Source organism: Dromiciops gliroides, chromosome 6 (genome assembly GCF_019393635.1).
Source record: "Dromiciops gliroides isolate mDroGli1 chromosome 6, mDroGli1.pri, whole genome shotgun sequence".
Taxonomy (NCBI): Eukaryota; Metazoa; Chordata; class Mammalia; order Microbiotheria; family Microbiotheriidae; genus Dromiciops; species Dromiciops gliroides.
The window spans coordinates 102,445,249-102,472,553 of NC_057866.1; the positions used below are offsets into that span (position 1 = coordinate 102,445,249).

At 44.7% G+C, this 27,305-nt stretch overlaps 1 protein-coding gene across 1 annotated transcript in view; it reads left to right on the forward strand.

The window, feature by feature from the left end:
* Positions 1 to 26,915, forward strand: part of CPLX1 (complexin 1) — a 109,874-nt gene extending 82,959 nt beyond the window's left edge. Inside the window, exon 4 of the mRNA XM_043970890.1 lies at positions 22,871 to 26,915. Coding sequence (XP_043826825.1) covers positions 22,871 to 23,068 — 198 coding nt within the window. The 3' untranslated portion in view covers positions 23,069 to 26,915. The remainder of the gene's footprint in view (positions 1 to 22,870) is intronic.
* Positions 26,916 to 27,305: the final 390 nt, after the last annotated feature.

Below are 27,305 nucleotides of genomic sequence, written 5' to 3' on the forward strand. Positions count from 1 at the left end.
AGAGAAAACCAAAAAGGTACAAGTCTTTTCACTATAACAGCTGTTCTTTCTGGGATTTAAAGGACTCAGCTCTGGCTGATCAGAGGATTGTCCTTTGACAAAGCTCACTTCTCCTGCCCTTCAAACCATAATTAAACATGACAGGGTTGGGGCACATGGGCAACTCAGTAAAAATAACTGGATTCAATTGAATATATAATTTTTTATTCTAACTTGAATAATCAGTTGATTCTAATGACAATTTAGGCTGTTCTGAGTAATTGCTTGTGTCAAAATTTAGATTGCTTTGGACATGCATGGTACAGTCACTTCTGACATCTAATAATATAGAGAAACCAAGTTTTGATCGATGGAAGGAAGGTTAAGTGGGGAAGAGGTCACCAGGCTTTTTAGTGTTTTCTAACCATCTCAGTCCTTGTGATTTTCATAGAAGAAAGGAGCAAGGAGGGGGAGATTGGAAGCAATTTCTTCACTACAGTTTTACTCAGAATCTTTTCCAGTTGAAGAAGTAGCGCCCTGGGAACACTTACCACAGCTGGGAAGTATGATAAGTAGTAAAATTGGGCTTTTAGCTATAAATCATGTATGGGCTTTTGACCTTAAGTCAGAAAAGAGTGGAGCTACAAGAATTAGATAAGACAGTATAGGAAAGAGGAATTTAAAGAGTAGATATGGTCTTTCTCTAGGCATGTGCTACATTCCAACTGAGGGTAAGCGATTTATAGTCACTGATCTCCCCAGATGGAAACAGTCTTACTTAGTACCCCTCCCCATTGGATAATAGATACAGTAGCAGATGGCCGTGAAGATAACACCAGCGAAGATTACAGCTAAAATTTAATAGGAGATTGAAAGAATGTTCTGAATCAGACTGTAGAGGCTTACTAACCATAGCATCATTAGTGAATAATGAAAAGAATATTAGATGACTCTGAGGATAGCTGGATTGCTGAAGACCAACTAGAGCTGAATGATACTCAGTGGAGAACAATGGTGGCAGCAGAGAGCAACACCTGGCAAGGAATAGGCCTCGCAGATATTGGCAGCTTTTTAGGGTTGGAGGCTCAGACACCCCTCGCTGCCTGTGTCCTGGAGTCATGTGTTCCCTGAATGCAGGCTTATTCACTTGGGCACTCTAAGCACACATGTTCCTCATCTGTGTACACCCCACATCTTTATGAATGCCTCTTCCCACTGAGGATGTGTGAGGGTGTGGGTAAGCTCCAAGATTTTTTATTGGGGGGGGGTGGCGTGGGGGAGAATAGGGAAGAACTTTTAATCCTATACTATTTCATTCAGCCTTCACCTTAAAATGTGTGTCCTCTGACTGATCAGTCAAAGTAAATATGTTGATAGGGACTAGTGAGCCATGATTTAGAACAGATTCTGATCCACAAAGTACCTAGCCTCTTTCTGGGAGGCAACAAGTAAGGTGGCCCCAAAAGCTCCAATGGTAATGTGGTCACTGTGCCACCTAGTTGCCCCAAGGTAACATCTGTTACCCTGTTTTAGCTTCACACCAATTCTGTGAAGTAGACAGTTCAAGAAATATTTTCTCAATGAATAATTTGAGGCTGGGGATGAGAAGTGGGTTAGAATGGGCAGCATGAAGGCATAGAGTGATGGAGCCAGGATATTTCTCAACTCTTAGCCCAATGTTCCTTCACTATATTGCACCAGTTCCCACCACACACCCTCCCTGTAGCCCAGAAGGGAAATAGCTGGGCATCGGGCAAACGTAAGCCTGACCTCTCTCTTGGGTTCCTGAAAAGCAGAAGGACAGGGATCAAGCTTAAGGTGAAGGACAAGGAATTGAGTTAGATCAAACTCAATCACAAGTATTTAGTAAAAAGCCTACTAGGAGCTAGACACTGGGAGTACAGGTACAAAAAACGAAGCCATCTCTACTTCCAAGTAGCCCACTTTCAAATAGGGAAGCTGGCAAGTAGATGAACAAATATCTCCAGCATAAAGTGAATAAATACCAATGTATTCAAAGTAATTAAATACAAGACAGGTTGGGAGGGAATCTGGGGAAAGGCTTCAGTCAGAAAATGAAAAGAGAAGCCTTCCTATTGCTGCTGAAATAGGAGGAGTTGATTGAGTAAAAGAGACATAGAGTCAGACAGGAGTTGATTGAGTTTGGGAGTCCGATGGTTGGAACTGTGCTTAAGAAGAAGTAGGATCCAAGAGAAAAAATAAGAAGGAAATTGGAGAGCAAGCGACATGAAATCAGATATGTTTAACTATGTGCTAACAGGATGGTAAGAAGAAGGACAGCCCAAGTTTAAGACTCACCACAGTGAATCTGCTGTAGCAGATTGGGGAAATTGGCCCCAAGAGCTACCCGTGGGTCTAACAAAACACCAAGGAAGGCTCTTGCCTCCAGCAACTATGGAGAGCGCAGGGAATTTTGCAGTGACTTGTATAGAGAGTGTGATGTCTGCCTTCCTGCTCTAACCATATCACCTGTGCTGAGTTGCTAACTGGTTTCCATCCTAGAAGGGAGGCTACGGGGGCTGGAGGAGCACTTCTATACTCTCCAGGCTATTAGAGAAAAGTAGTCCAGTCCTGTAAAAATAGATGAGTTTCAAGGAGAAAAAAAGCATCTGAAATGGCAGAGGGAAATCCGTGCCCCATGTCAGGACGTTGGAGGGTAAAAGAAGGAGGCACATAGGAGAAGGGGAAGAAGAAACCCGCTAAACCAAGGCTCCTCCTGAAGAGGAGCAAACTGCATCCTCTGAAGACGAGGGAATTTCTTGTCCAACAAGGAGTGATGGTGTAGATTCACAGGTGCTATTGGATGGGAACTTATCCAATAAGGATCAGAAGAAAAAGAGACCAGTTGTAGTGGTTGGCAACTCTCTGCTTTGATATGCCAATGCAGCTATGTTTGACCTGGCATTAACAACTGAGAGGTCTGCTGTCTTCACCGGGCCTTTCTCTGGGACATAATAGACAACCCCCCCAGTGCCTGACAAACCTGATGACTACTACCTATTCCTAGCAATTCACATGGGTACAGGTGAAATTGCCAGGAAGAATACAAAAAGTACTGCTAAGGGTTATGAAGTCTCTGGCAAGAAATGGAAGACCCTATGGGTATTTATGTTCTAAAAGATCTGGGGGGGGGGTGGTATTTTCATTGGTTCTGCTGCTTCTGATTAAAGGCAGACTTCAGAAGAGGAATGCAACCCTAGGAAGTGAACAGCTGGTCAAGAAGATGGTGGTAGAGAATGGGTTTTAGAGTTGCTCATCATGGCTTAAAATATGAAAATGATAGGCAGGGTATAGTATACCTACCAAAGACTAGAAAAAACAACAACCATATTTATCTAGAGTATTGTGGATTTCATCAAAAGGACTTTAGATTGAAAAGAAAGGGGGAGAGGAAAAACTACCCATGTAGATCTGACAAGTCTGGTACCACAAAGACTAGCAGGTTCAACAAGCAGAAGGAAATACTAGTGATTCATGGGTAATAAGAAGAGAGCCAATAATAAAACCCATGTCTTTATATCAATGCACAAATTATGGGTAACACGAGAGGTGAACTACATAGAGATCCCAATGCAGCTAGGCAAATCTGACCTCACAGGTACCACCAAGACTTGGTGGAATGGGGATTGTGACTGGAATTTGGCTCTGTAAGGGTATATCTGTCTCAAAAAGAACAGACTAGATAATGAGGGTAGGAGGTGGTGAGGGAGATGGGATGATATAATAAATTGAAAAGATATGCTTATGGAAATAAATCCAGGACTCTCATGGCAGAGACACAATAGCGAGCATCCAAGTGAGAATTGACATAGGCAGAAACAGAAGAAATGTTGTTGTAGGGAATATACTCTCTATCACCTGGTGAGGAGGAGGAATTAGATAAACCGCTTGCAAGCCTTCTCTGGAATCGTGATATTGTAGTGATGGGGGAACTTCGACTACCTTGACAACTACTGATGTTCTCTCTGTCAAAAATGGAGCACTCTGAGAAATTCTGCACTTGCCTCAATAATTATTTCATAGTTCGGGAGGCAAAGGAAGTCACAAGGGAACTGAGAATCTGCAATTTTCGCTAACAAAAGAGGAATTGGTTGATGAAGGAGAAATGAAAGGATTTGAGGGAATGTCATATGAGGGATTTTGGAGTAGGCTGTGGGTCAGACTCAATGACCTCCAAAGTACCTTCCCAGGTCTTAGATCCAGCGATTCTGTGAGTAAATGAGATGCACAAAGGAGATCGAGGAGTGGTGAGGGACAGGACCGTGGGGAACACTCCAGACTTTGGAGACAGAAGGCAGAGGATGAACCAGAAAAGGATGAACAAGGAGTAAATAAATGAGAAACAGAAAAGTTTGGAGAAAGCCACCTCATGAAAGCCAAGGGAGAGGGGCAGCTAGGTGGCGCAGTGGATAGAGCACTGGCCCTGGATTCAGGAGGACCTGAGTTCAAATCCAGCATCAGACGCTTGACACTTACTAGCTGTGTGACATGGGCAAGTCACTTAACCCCCATTTCCCCGAAAGAAAGAAAGGAAGAAAGAAAGAAAGAAGGAAGGAAGAAAAGGAAGCCAAGGGAGAAGCGTCCACAGGGAGAGGGGGTGGTCAACAGTGTTAATTGTCACAGAGAAGGGAAAGTGAATGAGGACTGAGGAAAAACTCAATGGATTTAGTGATTAAGAAGCATTTGAAAAGAGATGCTGTAGTAGTGGGCTGGGGTTAGATGCCAGTTAGTAGAGGGTTGAGCAGTAATAAGTGGAGAAAGGGAGTGTAGACTACTCTTTCTGGAAATTAGCTGCACAGGTAAGGAGAATGGAGACATATAATAGGGTCAAGGGACTTAATTTTTTTGTCGTTGTTTTAGAACAGGAGAGATGTGACTCTATTTGTAGGCAGTGGGTAAAGAGAACGAATAGTGGAAGATGGATGAGCCAGCATCAGACGGAGGGAGAAGGGAATGGGGTTAAGGGCAAGAGAGGAAGTGTTATTCTCAGAAAGGTGCACGGTCATCTCATTCCTCTGAAACTGGAGGAAATAGGAGGGAGCTTGTGACCGTCAATCTTCTCAGCAAAGAAGGAGGTGAAATCATTGAAAGTTGAAGACACTTAAACTCTGCTCAGAGCATCTTAACCAAAAGCAGTCTGTGATCCTCCTGAGCAGAATGTGTTGGAAGCCAGAAGTAGGTCATCGACCTTTTAGTCTCCTGGCAATTCTATTCACACATCACCTTCTGCAGGGCCCTCAAAGTCTCTAGCTTTGAACCCAATTCAATTCAGTTCCATTGGTCCACTGCCTCCCTGTATGTCCACGCCTGTGTCAGGCTATACATTCATCCTTATGGGGGAAACAGAACAGGAAAGGGCCTCTGCCCTCCTCTCAGGATGCTCCCAGTTTTGGAGTAGGTGTATCCTGCCCTCAGGGAGCCTACAGTCTGGGGGACTGGGGGAAGGGGGAAGGGAAGAGGAAAAATTCGTGGAGAGACTGGACTCATTTATGGGGGAAAGATGGCACATTGCACTGTACAATATAAGGCTAGAGGTTTCTCCCCCCCCCCCCCCCGCCCCAGGGCAATGGGGGTTAAGTGACTTGCCCAGGGTCACACAGCTAGCAAGTGTCTGAGGCCAGATTTGAACTCAGGTCCTCCTGACTCCAGGGCCAGCACTCTATCCACTGTGCCACCTAGCTGCGCCTGAGGTTTCCTCTTTTTGTTCTGTTCTGTTTTGGTTTTTTGGTTGTTTGGTAATAAGAGACAGTGGGGAACAACCATGGTTTGGAATGTGATTCAGGCAGGATGTAATTACCTTCCCTGTCGTGATCATGGAGTCATCCTCCCTTCCTCCAAATTCATTTAGCTGCAAAATCTTGTCTGTGTTTCCTCCACAGTAGAATTCACGTCCGTTTTTCTTTTCTTTTTTTCACTTATACAGCCATGACCCTAATTCAGGCCCTTATCACCTTTTGCCTGTGCTACTGTAATGGTGCCCTAATTGGCCATCCTTCGCCCAGGCTCTCTCCTCTCCAATCCATCTTCCACACAGCTGCCAAAATAACCTTCCCAGGTCACAAACCTCTCCTGCTCAGAGGCCTTCAGGCTAGCCTTCAGAATGAACCACAGGGGGCAGCTAGGTGGCACAGTGGATAAAGCACCAGCCCTGGATTCAGGAGGACCTGAGTTCAAATCCAGCCTCAGACCCTTGACACTTACTAGCTGTGTGACCCTGGGCAAGTCACTTAACCCTCATTGCCTCACCAAAAAACAAAAAAACAAACAGAATGAACCACAAACTTTTCAGGTCGAGGCTGAAGGCCCTGCACAACCAGACTCCCGGCTACCATTCCAGATTTATTCTACATCACTCCCCTTCAGGTATTCTTCTATTCCAGGCAAACTGACCTCCCACCTCTGTGAATTTGCACAGGCTGTTCCCCAAGCCTGGTCTGCCTTCTCTCCTCCACCATGACACTTAGAAGCTTTGCCTTCCTTCGAAGTTTAGCTCCGGTTCTCTCCCCATCCCCGCCCCACCCCTCCGCTGGAAGCCTCCTGCAACCCCCTCCTTGTTAATGTTCTCTCCCTGGTCAGAGCGCCTTGAATCTGTGAACATGTTATATTTCCTGCCCACCCACCCCACCCCCAGTAGAAATGTCTGCTCTTTGAACAGGAAGACAGGTTTTTACCACTGTGTACAATTGGGGGGGGGGGGCGCAGACTGACCTATGATTTCATCAGTAGATGAAAATCAGTCCCTGTGTGCAACTTAGAGTCTTTGAGAATTACCAGGAGGTTCCATGACTTGTCCAGGGTGATACAGCTATTATGTCAAAGCCTCTCTGTCCACTACCAGCCCCCTATCTGGTGCTTAAGACATGCTGGTTGAACTAAATTGAATGGACTAGCCAGCGGTAACAATAACCCCGAGTTAACCACTTCCTGAGTCCCAAAGCATGGCTCTGCCCATACCCAGGGTTTTTTTTAGTATGGGGAAAGAGCCCTGGGCAGGGAGCCGGGAGAATGAGATCTAGTCTCAGCTCTGTTACCAGTACCCTGTGTGTCTCTTTTTTTTCTCAGGGCCTCAGTTTCCTTCTTTGTAAAATGGGAAGAGTAACAATAGCTAATATGTGTGCATGTATGTGAACACATGAACTAGTCATCCCTCCCAGTTTCTTGCCACTTACACTTTGAATATATTTGTCTTAATTCATTATAACCTTATAAGTAATATATAATTTATAATAACATATAATTAAGCTTAAAATAAACTCTGCCTTCATTCAAGTTATTGATAAAAATTTCAGGACAGACTAAGGCTGTTGACAGATCCTTGTTTCTGCATAGATACATATACATATATACACATTCATATGTTGTACATGATGATTTGCAGTTTTCAAAGTGCTTTGTATTTACTATCTCATTTGAGCCTCACCCTAACTATGTAAGTGGGTATGTTATGGGTATTATGCCCATTTTACAAAAGGAAAAAAACCTGAGGTTCAGAAAGGACCACTAAGTTAACAGAACTGAGATCTGAACTCAGTTGTCCTGGTGCAGTTCTCCTTCCCCAACACCATTCTATATACAGATCAGAATGATTGCTACCTTGTCTAGCTCACAGCTGGTGTTATCAGGAGCTAGCAGGGTCCTATGTGAGGCACTCTGGAAGAAACAAAGCCCCATCCTTGCCTTTGTTCAACAGTGCCGCTACTGCCGCTTGGTCCATTGTCTCCTCCAGCCCCGGCTCCCAGCTCTGCCAGCTGCTATCTCCATCCCCATCCTCCCCTGAGCGAGGTCGTGGCTCTGAGATCCCATAGAGGCCAACTAATGCATGCCTGGGCAGAGAGCCCATTATACTCTTAGGAAATTCTATTTCCAATTTTATTTAATGCTATTTGAGTGTATTCCTGAGCTTAGAGAGTCGACGCAGCTTGAGAAATCCTGAAACACTAGGTTTAATGAGGAGTAAAGATGCCAAAGGATGGATGCTCAGGTCTGAAGGCTCTTATTAGCAGCATCCAGCCTGGAGTGGTTCATCCTGGGGAGGAAATATTCACTCATAGGCAGAAAAACAGGAAGGCTCCCCTGGGGCTGCTGGGTTCTTTCAAGGGTTTATTATTTTCTTTAAGAATCAATTTTTAATTGTGGGACAAAGGGAATTAAATAAGACACGGATTCTTATATAATTTTCTCAGAACAGTGAAATCACTTTCTGAATGCTGAACTTGGAGTCAGGAAGACCAGTGTTCAAATCTTGCCTCAGACACTGGTGATATGACCCTGGGCAAGTCATTTAACCTGTTTGTCTCAGTTTCCTCATCTATAAAATAAAGGGGTTAGACTCTATGACTTTCAAGGTCCCTTCTATTTCTAAATCTATGATCCTATAGTCCCACTTGCCCCACCCACTGCTCATTTTTCATTTCCTAGCCTGAAGATAGGTCTGTTAGACTCCCTGAGAGTTATTTCTGAGGGTCTTGAGTGATCAGTACAAAGTCCCACTCCCAAGGCTACTATCAGTGACTCTGAAGGGGAGACTGAGTCAGGGTAGCCTGAATTGGCCCACACAGTGACTTCTTCCTAAGAGCAATGATATCTATGATCATGGCATTGGAGAGGAAGCCCTAACAAGGGTCAGAGCAATTCACAGTGACCCCATGCAGCAAGTGTAGAAATACATCACTTTCTATGGCCATTTTACCCAGAAAAGTCCAAGGGCCAACAGTGTTAGCTACAAAATGATGAGTTTTTGCCAAGTTTTTTTTTATCATCCTGTGGGCTTCAGCACCTTTTCTTTCTGGGGTATCAGAATATCCCAGCATCCTTCTGTCTTCTCAAAGGGCCTGACTTTTGGCTACCCCCATCTAACTATTGCTAAGGTATTAATGGCTGATAATAACTGAAAGTTTTTTTTCCCTCCCCTCTCTAGGGCTATTTGAATTTTTGTGGGGGGTCTTTGAGAAACCAGAAATCCATTAGAGCAAACTCTAATGAGGGAGCAATGACACATGTATTTAAATTAGGGGCAAACTGTGAAGGGTCTCAGATGCTAGGCTGAAAGGAATTTGGACTTTATCCTATTGGGCATAGGGGGCCATTTTTGTTTTATTTTCATGGGAGTAACACACACAAATCAGTGTTTTAGAAAGATTAATCTGGCAATCTGTAGTACAATTTGGAGGGGGAGAGATTGGAGACAAGGAGACCAGTTAAGAGGCTGTGTATTATATAGTAGAGTATAAGATATATATAGCATATATATTGTGTAGAAATATCTAATATCTAATATACATTATTATATTTTATATATATACTCTAGTGTATATATACACTATACTATGTAATAATCTATAGTACATATATTAGAGTATATATGTGTATATATGTATGTGCATATATTTTCATATAGATGTATATGTATGTGTCTATATATACTCATATATACATATATGTATAGTATAGGAAAGAAGAGATGTTGGCCCTAACTATTGTGGTGGGCATATTACATTAGTAGGATGGAGAAAAGTTTTTAAAAAACAAACAAACCCCCAAGCAAGGTAGGATTAACAGAACTTGGCACCTGGTTAGATGTGGGGTTTGGGAGAGAGGGATGGAGTCAAAGATGAATCTGATGGTGCCATCGTCAAAAGAAATATGGAAATTAAGACCAGATGGGGGCAGCTAGGTGGTGCAGTGGATAAAGCACTGGCCCTGGATTCAGGAAGACTGAGTTCAAATCTGGCCTCAGACACTGTGTGACCCTGGGCAAGTCACTTAACCCCAATTGCCTCACCAAAGAAGAAGAAGAAGAAGAAGAAGAAGAAGAAGAAGAAGAAGAAGAAGAAGAAGAAGAAGAAGAAGAAGAAGAAGAAGAAGAAGAAGAAGAAGAAGAAGAAGAATTAGGACAGTGATGAAGAATCCCTGGGCAAAAAAACAAAATGAAAGGAAAAACAACAACAAAACAAAACCAAAAACGAACAAAAACCCTGAAGGTAAAAGTGGTTTCTCCCTCCTCCTATTTCCCATTTCTTTGCAAAATCCTCTCCCTTGTACCCATTTCACTTTCCCAGGCATCACAGTTAAGTGGTTGCTTGTCTTTCTGTTCCTGAATGATAAAATCTTGGTGATTAGGGTCTGTGTTTTATTTATCTATGCATCTCCAAACCAATCCAATTAAAAATATATATATTTTTTTGCTTGTACAAGGGACAAGGTACAGGACCTGCCTGACACATAGGAGATATTTAATAAATGTTTGTGGACCTTAGATTGAAGGACATGGGTAGTGTTTTCATCATTGCTGATGATTCGTGGGAGGCACTTCATAAATACTTGTCCAATCAGTGATTGATTGATTGATTGATTGAAGATAGGGTTTGGTGCATGATCCCAATATCTTACATTGATTTTCAGTGTTTGCAAAATTCCATCCTTATATAAATAAGCCTATGAAGTAAGTGATGCAAATATCACATTGCCCATTTTATAGAAGAAAACAGGCTCGAGAGGTCAAATGACTTGCTCAGGTCATATAACTACTAAATGTCTGAGGAAGGAAGGATTCAAAATAAAATCTTTGAAAAAAAAAAAGAAAGAAAGAAACCTTGACTCCAAGTCTATAACATACCTGCCTTTGAAAATGAGAGAGAGAGGGGCAGCTAGGCGGCGGAGTGGATAAAGCTCTGGCCCTGGATTCAGGAGAACCTGAGTTCAAATTTGGCCTCAGACACTTGACACTTACTAGCTGTGTGACCCTCAGCAAGTCACTTAACCCTCATTGCCCTGCGAAAACCAAAAAGCAAAAAAGCAAAACAAACAAACAAAAGAGAAAATGAGAGAGGCAACATGGAATGACTGAAAGAGTTGTGGATTCAGAGTCAAAAAACCTGGGTTTGGGCTTTGGCTCTACAATTATGTAACCTGGTGCAGGTTGTTTCACCTCTTAGGGCCTCAGTTTCCCCCTCTGTAAAACGAAGGGAGTGGATTAGGTGATCTCTAAGTCCAGTCCGGCTCTAACATCTATGATGCTAAGTATAGTGCTGGTTAAGGAGGTGATATCTGAGATGGGTTTGGCTTTCTAATTGTGCTCTTTTATATACAGGCATGACAGGCTCTTGGCCAGGGATGGAGTATGCCTAACAAGTATGTCTAAGAATGGAATCCCCCAGAGACAAACTGTTCTAATAGAGATGGCTTTGAACTGAAAAAGAAAGAGAGAAAACGTTCTAGATACAACTACCCAATCAGATACCATAGACAAGTATTACACAGAGAAACAGTGGGGGTACCTAATACTTTGCAGGGGGCAATAACTGGGAAGAGTGATAGAAATTATATTTGTGGTCTCGGATGTCTATATATCAATGTGTAGACAATGAGGGGAGCCAGAGATCTGAATGCAAAGAGAGAAATATAAAGTGAGGGTCCTATCAGTGATAATGTAAAAATAAGGCATCACTGAGGTGACATGGAAAGCAGCTCAGAACTGAAATATGGCTGTTCAAAAGGAATAGATTAGTCCGTTTAGTAACTGTCCAAAAAGGAAATAAGGTTAGTCTGGCATGGCTTGTTCTTCATGATGTTATGTTGCCTCTTTATAATACTTCCTTTTATTTTTTGTGTTTTTTTCAGTCATATTTTTGTTTGTTTGTTTGTTTGTTTTTTGGGCAGGGCAATGAGGGTTAAGTGACTTGCCCAGGGTCACACAGCTAGTGTCAGGTGTTTGAGGCCAGATTTGAACTCAGGTCCTTCTGAATCCAAGGCCGGTGCTTTATCCACTGTGCCACCTAGCTGCCCCTCAGTCATATTTTTAATCGTGTCTGACCCTTTGTGACCCCATTTGGGTTGGTTTTTTTTTTTTTGGAAAAGATACTAGATGGTTTGCCATCTTCTTCTCTTGCTCATTTTACAGATGAGGAAACTGAGGCAAACAGGGTCAAGTGACTTGTCCAGGCTCACAGCTACTAAGTGTCTGAGGTCAGATTTGAACTCAGGAAGATGAGTCTTCCTGACTCCAGACCTGACACTCTATCCACTGTGTCACCTAGCTGCCTCCTTTTCCTAGATGTTCACTAGACAAATCTTTAATATCCATTTTAGAATTTTCTCAGGAATTGAAGTCAAGCTCCTTGACCTTTTCATACTTTGCATACTCTTTTGTACACTTTCTTTTCCTTCCCTTTTTGGAAAATTGAGTCACTGGCCATTCTCTGATCTAGATGCATCTCTCCTTTTTCCATGATCTTTCAAATCTTGCTGACAGTGGCTCGGCAATCGTAGCTGCCATTTTTTTCCAAGACCAGAGGATATAATCCATGTGGGCCAGCTGTTTTAAATTCATCAAGAATAACTAAGTTACTCTCTTACTATCTCCTAACTTATCTTGGTTATCAGCTCCCTGTTAGTCATTTTTGTTTTGTCATTTCAGGTGCAAAGGTCATTCTTCTTAGAAGGGAAATTCCCCCTAATGCAGCTTTTAACAAACCAACAAATCCCTTTTTGTTGTCCTTAGCTTCTGCTGTCAGTCTCATAATGTCCGGAGTTTTAGCATTCCTGACACTATTTTTACAGGGTTATGTCATGTTATTATATTCATCTTTTATTACCTGACCTTGCTTCTGCCTTCTGTACATTAAAAAAATATCTAAGTTTGTTCTTGAGTACCTTGCCAATCCACATTGGTCTCTTCAGACAAATCCCATTTTTCATCTTCATTGAAATTGTTTCCTTTTGTGTCCAGAATAATCACATTCCCTTTTTATGACAGGTTTACTAGACTAGTATTTTATTAAAGCCTTACTTGAAATCCACATTCTCAGAGGTTCCTGTTTAAACCAGAACTTTGGCATGGCTTAACAAACTGGAAAGACTTCAAGAATGGTCCCTTTAGCCAATTCTGGGTCTGTGATCTATGGACTAACCTGGCTGGGCTCAGAGAGATATCACCAGTAGCTTGGCCACCTGATGATGAATTTTTTTCAGCCATAGCAACTTGTAATGACTTCCTACAAAGATATAGATGGAGGTGTGATTTGTATTCACACTAATGAAATGACAGTGCCATGAAGTATTGGAATATGTACTAGAATATTGGACAAGGGACCTAAGGGGCATGAATTTAACAGAGTCTCTACTGATACTCTTATGGACAAAATGGAAAGATGTCCATTTGATGATCATATGGGTAGATGGATTAGGAACTGGCTTAATGATTTGACCCAAACAATAGTGACCAATGGACCAATGATGGTTTGGAGGGAGATTTCTCTTTAGTGGGATTACCCCAGGGATGTCATTAGTCCTGATCTGTTCTGACGTTTTTTTTTCTTAATAAATTGAATGAAGGCAGAGCTGACAAGCTTATTAAAATTGTGGCTAGCAAGGAATTGGGAGGGACAGCTAGTACACTGAATGACAGAGTTAGTTAGGATCCAAAAAGATCTCATCAAAATAGAACAATGGAACAAATCTAATATGATGAGATTAAATAGGAGTGAATGTAAAGACTTTATACTTGGGTTAAAAAACCCACAACATGGTGGGGGAGACTTGGTTAGATCACATAGTTCATGTGGGGAAAATCTGTGTTTTCAGTGATCTTCCAGTGCAAAATGGTGGTATCTTAGGCTGCTTTGAGAGAGACTGTCCAAAACAAGCATGGCGGGTGTTCTGCTGTCTTCTGCCCAGGTCAGCCCACACCTTCAATGCTGTGTTCAGCACTGAGGGCCACATTTTAGGAAAGACATTGACAAAGATCGACCACAAGATGGTGAGAGGACTGAAGACCATACTAAGTCAGAACTCTTTGAAGGGACTGGAGGTGTCTGGCTTGGATTCAGGGAATGTGTGATAGCTATTCTTCAAGCAACTGAAGAGCTTACCTGTGGAACTGGAAGTAGATTTTCTCTGCTTCTGTCTCCAGAAGATAGAACTAGGAACAATAAATGAAAGTCAAAGTGAGGCAGAGATCCCCTCCAGTAGAAGATGCTGCCTCAGGAGGTGGTGAGTTCCTGGAAACTGGGGTTATTGTAACAGAGGGTAGATGGCCATTTGTTGAGAGTATTGTACAGGACATTCATGTTTCACCTAGCAGTTGGACTAATTGACCCCTGAAATAGGGCTAAATGATCCTGAAGCTTGGGAGAGAGGTCCAGCTCTTGTGAGAGGACCAGAGTACAGTTGAACTGGAGTGGAATGAGGGGAGAGAATTGAATGGGAATGAAGTTGAATGAAGTGAGGTGAGGTGAGGTGAGGTGAGGTGAGGTGAGGTGAGGTGAGGTGAATTCTTCGTTAAGAGAATGTAGAATGAAGCCACTTCTCTGTCTCCCTCCACACAATGAGGTTGGAAACAAAACATGGGGCAGGGTGTGCATGTGACCAGCTTAGGTTGTTGGGAGACAAAGTTCTGTGGGTGGAGGAGGTGTGCTGATGGTCAGTGAGCAGATTTCCCTGATTTGGGGGAAAAGTTCAAATTTCCACCGTTTCTTTTGTGATCTAAGTATGATTCAGGAATCCTGGACCTTGGGTTTCTGACGTTTCTCTTCCTCTGCATTCCCATAGCACCTGAAGGCCTGCTTGTTTGGGGGAATCAGAGCTGCTGAGGACTCCTGTTCTAACTCTCTTAGTGGCTCTCTCCAGGAGAACTGAACGATTCCCACAGGGTCCACACTCTAGCCCTTTTTACCAACTGAAGGAAAGGGTAGAGTAACCACCACAAGGACCAAAGCCTTCAGCTTGAGCCAAGAAACATTAAGACTCCTCACACCAGGGGGCAGCTAGGTGGCGCAGTGGATAGAGCACCGGCCCTGGATTCAGGAGTACCTGAGTTCAAATCCGGCCTCAGACAGTTAACACTTACTAGCTGTGTGACCCTGGGCAAGTCACTTAACCCCAATTGCCTCACAAAAAAAAAAAAAGACTCCTCACACCTGCACCTACCTCGTCATCCACAGAAAGGGGTGGTTTTAAAACTGCATCACTGGGGGCAGCTAGGTGGTGCAGTGGATAAAGCACTAGCCTTGGATGCAGGAGGGCCTGAGTTCAAATCCAGCCTCAGACACTCGACACTTAACTAGCTGTGTGACCCTGGGTAAGTCACTTAACCCTCATTGCCCTGCAAAAACAAAACAAAAACAAAAAACTGCCTTACTTCCCATGGGTCTCTGACTTAGAGGACAAAGCAGCCCCCAGGGCCCTTGGGGTAGTTGCTGCTTTCTGGGCTGTGCTGTTTTTTCTGTCTGAAGAACTCTGCATGTGGGGTTGGGAGTGGGAGGAGATGATGTTGCTTCAGCCCTACAGCTGCTGCCCCTTCCTCTCCTGGTACAAATAAAGCCCTTCTTACCACCCTCCCTCTTGCCTGAGGGAGACATCCGGGGAGCTTTAAATAGATCTCCCTGCATTCCCCTAAAGTAGGTCGGTGAGGAGGAGAGTGTCCAGCCTGGGCAGATGTGGGACTGGCAGCCCCAGGTGCCTGGCTCCATGGAGAAAGGAAGTCAGCCTGAGCGGGAAGCCTGGGCCAGGCAGGGTTATTGGTGAAGTGGTAACTTGGTTTACTGAGGACTATTTATGCATCTTTCCACCCACTCTGACTCGACTTTTTACATCTTTCCTTTCTGTGTCTTTTGACCCAGCTGTCTCCACTTCTCTCCTATCTTATCAGTCTCTGTATGTCTCTTGGCCTGCCAGGTTCCACAACTCACCTGCAGCCCTGTCCATTTCTCTGTCTCTGTCTATCTCTGTCTCTTTCTCTCTGTGTCTCTCTCTCCGTCTGTGTCTGTCTAAATTTCTGTCTCTCAGCTCTGAATATCCCTTATTGTCTCTCTTTAGACACCAAACAACTCTGCCTGTTTCTCTCCTGGCTCTAAACATTTCTGCCAATCTTTCTCCTGGGCCCCATCTGTATTTCCTTCTAAATTTTAACTAGTCTATGATTTAGGTAAAAGATGGTCAGCAAGTTTCAGTTAGTTCTAGTTTACTTGAGCCTCAAAGTTTTATTATCTCTATATCCTGGACTGAGTCCAAATTTGGCAGTAGAGATTTCATCAGACTATGGATGAGTTACAATCATAGAACCACGGAATATCAGAATTAGAAGCCATTATTGGGGTCATCCAGTCTAACTTCTCATCCTATCCAGGGATTCCTGTACATTTCTCAGTTTGCAATATGGTAAGAAGCCAATCCCCACCCTTCAACTTCACATGTAGAGTTCTTAGAGCTCCAGATATAAAAGACAGAATATTAAAACAAACCAATGGGATGAGGGAGAAAGACAGGGAAGGGGATAGGAAGTAGAATGAGCAGTAATGAAAGGCAGAACTCAGTGATATCATTTGCGTTCAGGGTCTGGGGCATCTGAGCCATTGTGACCAACTCTGTGTGATATCCAAGACAGCCACATTGGCAAATGGGCAGGCAGATGGTTCGGGCCGACATTCACTTCTGGCTTAGCAAATTTCAGACCTGAATTTCTGGGGCTAAGCCAGAGAAGAAATGCATTTCTCAGGCCACCAACTGACACCTGGCAGCGAGAGCTCAGGCATAGTGCATAGCCAGAAACATTTGTCTGTCCCCCGTTAAGGATGCAGCCTTGGGCTTTATGCTTCTAATCTGGGTCAGCATCTCAGGGGATCAGCTCTTCAGCATCAACCCAAGGGACCTATGCTCTCAGCCTAAGACTTCCTCCTTCATTAATTTCTAAAATGGGAAAAGGCAAGGGAAGAAGCATTTATTAAGCACCTACTACGTGTCAGGCGCTGTGTTAAACATTCTTATGCATATCTCATTTTATTACAGTTACAAATATCTCATTGCACTGATCTCAAACCCTGACCCAGACCCCAGTTCAGACCTCAAGTTTTCTAGCTCATCCAGGGCCTGTGATTCAGCAGGGCCTCTGGAACTTAGAGATCTGTCCCCAGTACCCAATTTTCTCTCCTCATGTTGCTGCTACCATCACTGGGGGCCCAGTTCTGGCTTCTGCTCTCTTTTCCTTCTCCCTCCTATCTTTACACATTCCACACCACAGAGTCTGTTTTCTAGTGTTAGCTTTCTGCTTTAGTGTTATCTTTCATGGGAAAAGAGAATATACAAATTCAGAAATAATATACCAAGGAAAGGTTATTATGTATTAAGGGGAAAGTAAAACCACCTAACCCCAGACAGAGTGGTCCTTGACTTTCCTAAGCTAGTCTATTGTGATTCTTTCTTTCCTTTCTTTTCTTCTTCTTCTTCTTTTAATTTTTTTTTTTTTTGCGGGGCAATAAGGGTTAAGTGACTTGCCCAGGGTCACACAGCTAGCAAGTGTCAAGTGCCTGAGGCTGGATTTGAGCTCAGGTCCTCCTGAATCCAGGGCTGGTGCTTTATCCACTGAGGGCAATTTGGATATAGCTCATTGGCTAAATCTACAATCAATCAATCAATCAGCATTTATTAAGTGCCTACTCTGTGCCAGGCACCTGTGATAATCACTAATCAAGAGGACTCCTAATTATATGGCATGTTTAGAAGTGTTCTACCCACATTCCTACCCATTTTATAAACCTTAAAGTGTCATTTAATGTGTGTTATTGCTGTTAGCATTGCAAATTTCCCCTGCCCAAGAGCAAATAAAGACAGTCCCCATCACCTTCTCCCCAGCTCATGGGTTACACCCAAAGCCTACACAGAGCCCCCTTTTCTTTAGGCTCACAGCCTCTATGGCCTGGCCTCCTTTCTCCTGCGGGCCCCATACAGTTGGCTTGGCCAGATTTCACAAGCCATGAGGCAGAGTCAGTGGGAACCATGTACCTCTGTTCATGCGTGCCTGTAATCGGGAAAAAGGCCTTTTGCCATGAAGGCATGCTGACATCTCTGGGTTCTTTCCAGGCTGCTTTCAGAGCCAACCCGCCTCCGCTCTGGGGAACGGGGGCCCAAGGAGGGGGTAAAGAAAGAGCTGAGCAGGAAGCAAGTGAATCCTTCCGCTTGTCCCGAGAGGCTTCACTCTGTTCATCAGAGGCATAGAAGAGTTCACACTGCTCAGTCCAGGCACAGGGGAGTTTTTCTGGTTGTCTCATGATACAACAGAGGAGTATTCATTCTATTCATCTTGAGAACAGTTTTCACACTGCCCCTGCCCCCAGCACAAAGAACCTTTTTATTTTGGGGGGGGGTCCTAAAGGACAGAGGAGTCTTCGTTCTGTTCATCCTAGGCATAGAAGGGTCTTCACACTGACCTTCCCAAGCACAGGGGAGCCTTTTTTTGTCATTTACCCAAGGCACAGGGAGTCTTCATTCTATTCATCATAGACACAGAAAAAGAGTCTTCACACTCATCATTCCAAGCACAGGCAAGCAGTTTCCTGCCCCCTCCCAATGGCCCCCAGGGCACAAGAAAATTTTCACCTTGCTTCTCTCATGGACAGAGAAGCCATTATTCTGGTCCTTCCAGGGGGCAGGGGGAATCTTTACTCATCTTTGAATCATGAGATCTTAGGTTTAGAGGTCACCTATTCCAAGCCCCCTCTTTCAGAGATGAGCCCAAATCCTCTTTCTGTGTCATGAGCTCCTATATCAGTCTGGTGAAACCTCTGGACCCTTCTCCAAATTGTTTTCAAATGCGTAAAGGAAACCAATTATATGCACCCCAAAAAAGTTCACAGACTACTTGTGCTAACCAGTATGGTACTAACACAATATACATTCCCTTGCTCCTCTCAGGCAATGTAATACAACATACATGATACCCCCAAACCATATATAGTTCTTCTAACACATATCAATTAATAAGGTACCTACTATGTACCAGGCATTGTGTTAAGTGCTGTGGATACAAAAAGAGGCAAGACAGTCCCTGCTCTCAAGGAGCTTACAATCTAATGGGGGAGATAACGTGCAAACAAATATATTCAAAGCAAGCTATATACAGGATAAATAGGAAATAATTAATAGAGGGAAGGCACTGAAATTAAGAGGGGTTAGGCAAAGTTTCCTATAGCAGGTGAGAATTTAGTTGGGGCTTAAAGGAAGCCAGGGAGGTCAGTAAGATGAGAAAGGAAAACTATTCCATGGACAGGGAATAGCCAGAGTGGGACAGTCATTAGATCAGTGTCAGAGGAGGGAAGGGAAGTCTAGGGAAGCTAAGTGGTATAGTGGATAAAGCACCGGCCCTGGAGTCAGGAGGACCTGAGTTCAAATCCAGACTCAGACACTTTACACTTACTAGTTGTGTGACCCTGGGCAAGTTACTTAACCCCCATTGCCCCCCCCAAAGTGTTTAAAAAAACAAGTGGGGGCAGCTAGGTGGCACAGTGGATAGAGCACTGGCCCTGGTATCAGGAGTACCTGAGTTCAAATCTGGCCTCAGACACTTGACACTTACTAGCTGTGTGACCCTGAGCAAGTCATTTAACCCCTATTGCCCTGTGCAAAAAAACAACCCCAAAACAAAAAAATAAAACAAGTGTTTAGGAAAAGGACATTTCTGGTATCAGTGAGCTCCACAGGAACATTATTATGAATGTAAATAAAGGATGATCAATTGATTCTGATATTAAAATGGGCTTCATTCTTCTGCAGTAGCAGCATTGGCTGGAGGCATTGTAACTGGGAGATATCTGGTGGTGTTCCTGTCATTCATTAAAACATTACCCCAGCTAAATATGAGCTCGCCCACTTCTATAGGCTCCCACTGGACCAAAGGTTTATTCAGTGTCTGCCATGTTCCAGGCATGATGCTAGGCACTGGGAATACCTCACTCTCCTGCCAGCATGTACAGGTTCCCACCATCCCATGTGTGATCTCACCAGCTCATATACAATTCCGTCATGTTTCTATATTTCCATTTTCTCCTGCGTGCTTTCACAGCTAGTTTATATATGATCCTACCAGTCCATTCAAGAGCCCACCAATCTGTATGTGACCTTGCTAACCCAGACATGGTTCCACTAGTCTGTATGTGATGCCATCAGGTCATACATGATTTCATCAGCTCATAGCCACACACACACACACACACACACACACACACACACACACACACACACACACACACTACCCAGTCAGAAAGAAACTCTCTCACTCTTGACTGACCTAGTTTCCTCAAGGTGTCCCCCGATTCCACCGCCTACACACAGCTCCAGCCTTAGAAACAGCTCAGCCAAATGTTCTGCCAAGGGCGTCTGATTCCTCCCCCAACAAAACAATGGGAGGGAGCGCTGGTGATTCCTCAGGGAGCCCCTGGCCCTGTGGCTGCCACCTGTCCCAAGGACAATTAGCCCTTCCTGCCCATTTACACAGCAGTATTCTCCTTAATGCTCTCATTAATACCCCCATTAATGCCCTCCTGGTTCTTTCCATCCACACACTCATTCCTGTTCTCACTATCCCTCTCCATAATGCCCTCACCAATGTTCTCATTAATACTCTTGTTAATGCCCTCATTATTGCTCTCATTAATATTCTCATCATTGCTTCATTAGCATAGTCTATAATGGTTTCATTAGAATTCACATTAATACGATCCTTAATGTTCTCATTAGTGTGGTCATTATTCTCTCAATACTTTAATTAATCCTGCCATTAATATTGTCACTAGTCGATCCCATTTTTATGGTACTTTGCAGTTTACAAAGTGAGTAGTATGGTGTGGTGGGTAGAGCACTGCGTTTGAAGTCAGGAAGACCTGGATTCAAATTCTACCTCATGTCCTAACCAGCTGCGTGATTTGGGGCAAGTCACTTAAACAGCTCTGTGCCTCAGTTTCTTCATCTATACAATGGGGGGTTTAGGTTTCAGGGACTCCAAAGTTCCTTCCAGTTTAAATCCATGATTCCTTTATAATAATAATAGCTAGCATGTACATAGTGTAGTGCCTACTGTGTGCCAGGCACTAGTCTAAGTGTTTTACAAATATTCTCTCATTTGATCCTTATCTTACAGTTGAGGAAACTGAGGCAAACAGGTTTACTTATTTGCCCAGGGGTCCCTCAGTCAGTGGCCTTCACTGATTTTTGTCATAACGTTTTCAATGTTCTAAAATCACTACCCCACCCCCAATCTGGTTTGGGAGGAGGGAGAGGGAAGCTTGCCCATAGTTACTCCTTTGTGGGGAGTTCAACTTGTTTGATTAAATCTCCTCATTCTGGGTCCTTAGTTGCTTTTTTACAGGGGATTGTGGTTCGGGAAGGGAGAGACTGGATTAGATGGTTCCTGAGGGCTGTATTATGGTCAACTGAAGCTTGTTTGTGGTAGGGAGAGAGATAAGAGAGAAAGAGGGAATGAATGTGGGAAGGAGAAGGCATGAGGGAGAGACATGATGTGTGTATGAGGAGAAGTGGAGAGAGAAAGGCCTTGGGGACAAGGATGGACAGAAGAGGGAAGAAAGAGGGAGGGGAAGTGGGGGAAAGAGAAGCAGAGAGAGAGAGAGAGAGAGAGCATGAAAGGGAGAGAGAAAAGGCAAGGAGCAGAGAAGGAAGAAGAAAAAGGGAAGAAGAGAGGGGAAGAGGAGGGAGGAAAGATGAGTGTTACTCTGTGGAATTCTGGGGTCCCCAACCTGCTGCCAAGCTGTGTCCATTTTATCTTCCTAACATCTTTTCCATATGTCCACTTCTCTCCGCTGGCATGACCGCCATCTTGGTGCAGGGCATCAGCACCTCACCCCCAGACTGTTGCAATAGCTTGCTGGTGGGTCTGCGTGCCTCAAGTCTCTCCCCCTCAGCTGTCAAAGTGGAGGTCAGTCCCCTCCTCCCACTCAATAAATCCCAGCGACTCCCTAGCCTCTGTAGGATCAAATATAAAAATCCTCTGTGTGGTGTTCAAAGCCCTTCATTACGTGCTCTCCCTCCCATGTTTCCATTCTTCTCATACCTTACACTCCCCTACCTACTCTTCAATCCAGCAGCACCAACCTCCCTTCTGTTTTTCAAACAAGACACTCCCTCCCTGACTCTGGGCATTGTCTTTGGCTGTCCCTCCTGCCTGCAATGTCCTCTCTCCGCATTTCTGCCAGCTTCTTTCAATTCCAGCTACAACCACATCTTCTATAGGAAGCCTTTCCTTATTGTAATTCTAGAACCTTCCGTCGCTTGATTTGACTATTTCCAATTTATTCTATATATACTATACTATTTGTACTATCTATCTCTATGTATCTATCTCTCTATCTATATCTCTCTCTGTTTATCTATCTTTATCTCTCTTTCTGTTTCTATCTTTCTCCCTTTCTACCTATCTCTATCTTTATCTGTCTATCTCTATTTCTCTATCTCTCTATCTCTATGTACCTATCTCTCTATCTCTATCTCTCTATCTCTTTCTGTCTCTATCTCTATCTCTCTCTCCCCCACACACATTATATATATAAAACAGGTTATAAATTGCTGTTTGCCTGTGGTCATTACACTGTGATCTCCTTGAGAGAACACCTGTCTTTTACTTTTCTTTGTATCCTCAGTGCTTAGCACAGTGCCTGGCACATAGTAGGTGCTTCATAGATGTGTATTGACTTAAATTTAATAGCCTCCTTGTGCCCCTTTGAAATGTTTCCTGTCCTGGTCCTTAGTTCTTCTAACCCCCAGAACTTTCCAAGACCCTGCTGTGAAGGGGAAAACCATGGGCTGCTAGCCCAAGGGTAGGAAGTTCTTCTCAGTGCCATAGGGACAATGGTTAGAGCAACATCCATGCTAGGGTTGGATCTGGCCCCAGGACCCCTGCCAGAGGCCGCAGCGTCCCTGGTTCATCTTCCAATAGCAGAGCCCCAAGTGTTGGGGACCTTTGCCTCTCTTGTGCCTCTCTTGTGAATAGCACTCCTCTGGGCCCTGGGGAGGGGAGCCTTCAGAAGCTCAGTGGGGCTGATGGAAGGATGTCCTCGACTCTAACTCTGCTCCTTCTGTGCTTGCCCCACAGTATGGGATCAAGAAGAAGGAGGAGCGTGAGGCCGAGGCCCAGGCTGCGATGGAAGCCAACGCTGAAGGCAGCCTCACTCGTCCGAAGAAGGCCATTCCACCAGGTTGTGGCGATGAAGAAGAGGAGGAAGAAGAAAGCATCCTGGACACTGTCATCAAATACCTCCCTGGGCCTCTCCAGGATATGTTCAAGAAGTAATTCCCCACGAACTCTCAGACTGTTTCTACTATGAACAGCAAAGCAATGCCGTTCCCGCCACTTGGTGGGAGCTCTCGATCTCGCCACCCACCATGCACCCCTCTGCTCACTCCATCTCCCTGCCCCCTCCCTCCCCTGGCTGCCCCAGGCCCCTTGGCCAGGCCTATTTGTACATAGCCCCCTCCCCACTCTCCCCAGTAGATGCCTCCCATCCATCAGATGTCAGGAGCAGAGTGCCGCAGTCTACTCAACTTTAATTATAAGCCATAGTACTAGGTGTGTTAGGAAACTCAGCTAATCAGGCACCTCTACACTCGACAGAGAAAAGGGGAGACCTCCCAGTGGCTTCTGGCCCTCAAATAGGCAGCGCCACATTCCCGGAGAGCAAGCAGGGGCTTCTTTTAATTATCCACGGGATATTTGCCATGACCACCAATGGGCCAACCAACCGGCCTTGGTCACATGGGGTTTCCCCCACTCCTGTAGGTGTCTTCACTATCGCTGCCCTCTCCCAGGGAAAGGGGAATTTGTCTCTGTGCAGGGACCCTTTGGAAAGGCAATCATTTGGAATGCAAACTTCCCGTAGGAGGGACAAGCCTCCCCAAGTTTTCCTTGTTTTAATACCACTGCCACCCAGGTCTCAGAATCCAGCCTAGGGTCTTGTTCCACATAATTAAGAGGAGAGGAAAATAGGAAAGGGAATGACCAGGGAGAGGGGAGAAAAGGGGTTCTGGGGTGTTCCCTGTAGTCTGGTGGTTTTACGTACAAAACTTCTTGGAGCATCCTAGAAGAGGGCCAGGCTACCCTTCCTGCCTTGATATTGTGAGCTTCACACACACATACACACACACACACACACACGCGTGCACATGAACACACACATGTATACACACACAGACACACACATATACACACACACATAGAAACCTCTTGAGACACAGACTGTGAAACTGTCCTCTCCCACTCTGGACCATATGATGTTATCTTATCATCACCCGTAGCATCTTGTAGACACTCTCCCATTGCCCCATTGCTTGGGACAAGGAGGGGCTGTCCTTCCTGTTTTCCTATGCTCTCTGGTAAGGACACGGAAGCCCAGAGGTCAGGGGGCGAATGGTATTAACTATTAGGATCTCAGAACAAGTAGGAAAGGCCGATGTTCTAATGCCTCATCTTTCTTCCTGCATGAAAGACAGAGCTATCATTAGAAGTGGGAGCTTGGAGCTCATTGTTCCAAGACTCTGCTGTCACGGTAACCAAACTCAGGAAAGTGAGGATGAAACTGTCCCTAGAGCAAACTCCCTTCAAAGAGGAAGCCGGTGTGCACTGTTCTGCCCCTCCAGGGTAGATTCAAGTAGATTCAGCAGGTTTATGCTGAGCTCCAGGGCCTCTGTCCTCCATCTCACATTGTAGCATCCACCACTTCTTTCCCAATTTGTTTTTCTTTTTAAATGGACTTTTCAATTTTTAACAAATGAGCTAAAACTGTCTATCTGTACATCATCTGCATTTCTATGTCTCCATTATCTATCTGTACATCATCTATCCATCCACCCATCCATCCACCATTCATCTCTGACTTTCTGTCTCTGTCTTTCTGTCTGTCTCTCCCATCCACACCTCTCTCATCTCCCTCTCTCTCCCATTCATGCCGCAGGCTATTTTAGCCTGTGAAGATTCCCATGAGAAATCTCTTCTATACTAGGCAGGAATAATAAGTATTTTCAGGGGGTGATGTGGGGAAGGGGTGAGGGAAAGAAACCAGTTCAGTTACAACTGTAACAGGTCACAGCTTGGATCTTTTCAAATTTATTTCTAGGGGAATAGTACACATGATCAGGGAGGAAGAGACCCATGTCTTGGGTTCGAGAAGGGGTGGGGAAGTGACTGCCGCTCTGGGAGGCCAGTTTGCTAATCTCTCACTGAGGTTACTACCCAAGCTCCAGCCCTAAGTGCACTCTCCTGGGTTATTTTTCCTACTTTCCATATTCCTCCCATTGAGGAATTGAGGGGTGGGTTGTCCTCCTTAGGAGGTCTGCATCAAACCACCAGTACTAGAGAGGTGAGAATGGGGGAAGGGTAGGGGCTGGTGTTTGGAGGCCCAGAGTGAGGATGCATTGTTTCCATTCAAACTCTCAGTTCTGGATTGCTGAGGCCAAGAATGATGATAAGGTTGAAACGACTGGCCTAGGTATATACTGGACATGTTTTCTCCAAACAATACTGAGCTCAAGAATCACACAACAGGCCTCCTGGGGTTTGCATTATCACTGTGCCTTCTGGGACAACCTGGAGCTGGGAAAAGACTGTTTGTGCAGAAAATAAATCACGAAATCTATTAGTGTCCCTCCAGTGAGTCTGGATCTCACATTGTTTGAGCTTCATTCTCCTCCCAAACACTCAGTGTCTCTCTCTGTGTCTCTGTGGTCTCTCTGTCTGTCTGTCTGTCTCTCTCACACACACACACACACACACACACACACACACACACACACACAGACATGCCTCTCTGCTGGAGTTTAGTAGAACGCTACTCAACATTTTCAACAGGAGAACTGACCACATGCTAACTCCTTTTGGAGTTTCTCTGGAAGCCCTGTTCTCTCGGGTCCTTCCCAGAGAAAACCAACCTGGAGTCCACCACCTCCCTTAGAAGTATTAGCCTATTTCTGGCCTGCCAGTACCCATCCCTGGGGAGTGGGAGTGCACAGAAGGGATTTTGTCTTGTTTTAGTCACAGAGTTGACTGTCGCCAGATCCAAAAATGAGGCCATCCATGCTGAAATAGCCCTTTGGCTCCTGGAATCAAGACTAATTTGACCCAGGCTCTTATAGCCTTTCTAGAACTGCAGGGACCTTTGGCTAAACCCATCCCTGTGTCCTTTGCCCTGGGACTTGTCCTCAGTGCCCAGACTGGAGGCAGGTATAGGATCCCCAGGCTGGATTCTGACCCTAATTTTGTCCTCCATTTTCTTTGGTTTCCATATACCATGTTGAATCTCAGGTAAGTGAGGTCTTCTGTTTTTGGTGAGTCTTTATTCAGACAGTCAGGGGCCAGCCTTGGGTGATCCACCAGACATCTGGCAAAAGCAACCTCTCTGTCCTGATAAAGGCGTTATCCAAATCTCCACTTCTTGGAGGGCAGTTAGTTTAGTTTGGCACTGACCTTCATGACCTTACATCGATCCTTAGAGAAAGCCATATAAATCAGACCGCAATATTAATTACGAATGCTACTCTACATTACAGGAGAATAGACCATGTGCTAACTCAACTTTGGAGTTTCTCTGTCCGTGTTTCTAGCTCTGTGTCGTAGCCAAGGACCTCCCCCACCCCCTCCCTCTTTCTAGCTGTAGGGGGGAGAGACATAAAAACGCTGCTGACCCCTGTGCCGCTCCCTTGTGTGCGTGTTATGTTTTTAGGAACCTGCTATCGTGACTGGCCGTGGTTGTGACTGTGACATTTGTCATCCTGTGTGTCCCCGCTCTATGTCTCTGCGCGTTTTATCCTGTCCCCGAGATGAAATGCATCGTGTTGTCAGTCAATAAATCATGGGGGTGGGGGGTGGGGGTGGGAGGGGAATGTCTATCCAAAATGCTTGTTTTCACAAATGCAAACTCCGAGTAGACGGGGCATTTCCCAATAGCAATGAGCTTGTCCTCCCAGTTTCCAGATGCATGGAGCCCCTCCCGTGCACGGTGCGGGGCCAAGGACCACCCGTGCACAGTGGAGACATGTGGATGTCCACCCCATGGTGCTTTGCCTGCTTCTCTTCTTGCATGACGTGGTGACTAATGTGATGTTCTTTTCCAACGGAATAGCGGCCAATAAAGAATTCTATGATCTCACTCCCTGTGACTTTTCTTATTTCCTCAGAGATGGCACTGGGGGAGATAGGAAGGCAGAACGCAGTTAACCACCTGCTGAGTTGCCTGTATGCCTGGTCTATATGTTCTGATCATGCTATGGATGAGAATAGGATTATAGAATGGTAGACGGAACCAGGGATTTTAGAGATCATCTAATCCATTTCTCATTTTACAGATCAGAAAACTGAGTCCCAGAGGGCTAAATTAAGGAGGAACTGGGGTCCTGGATTCAGAATCCTGAAGTCCAGGGCTCACCCATTGGAAAGAGTGAAGAAAACAGGACAGCATGTGATCAGTGGGCTTGTGGGTGAAACTTGGTCCCTCATGTAGTAGGGCTAAGGAGGGAGGGAGTATGTGAGATGGCTATCA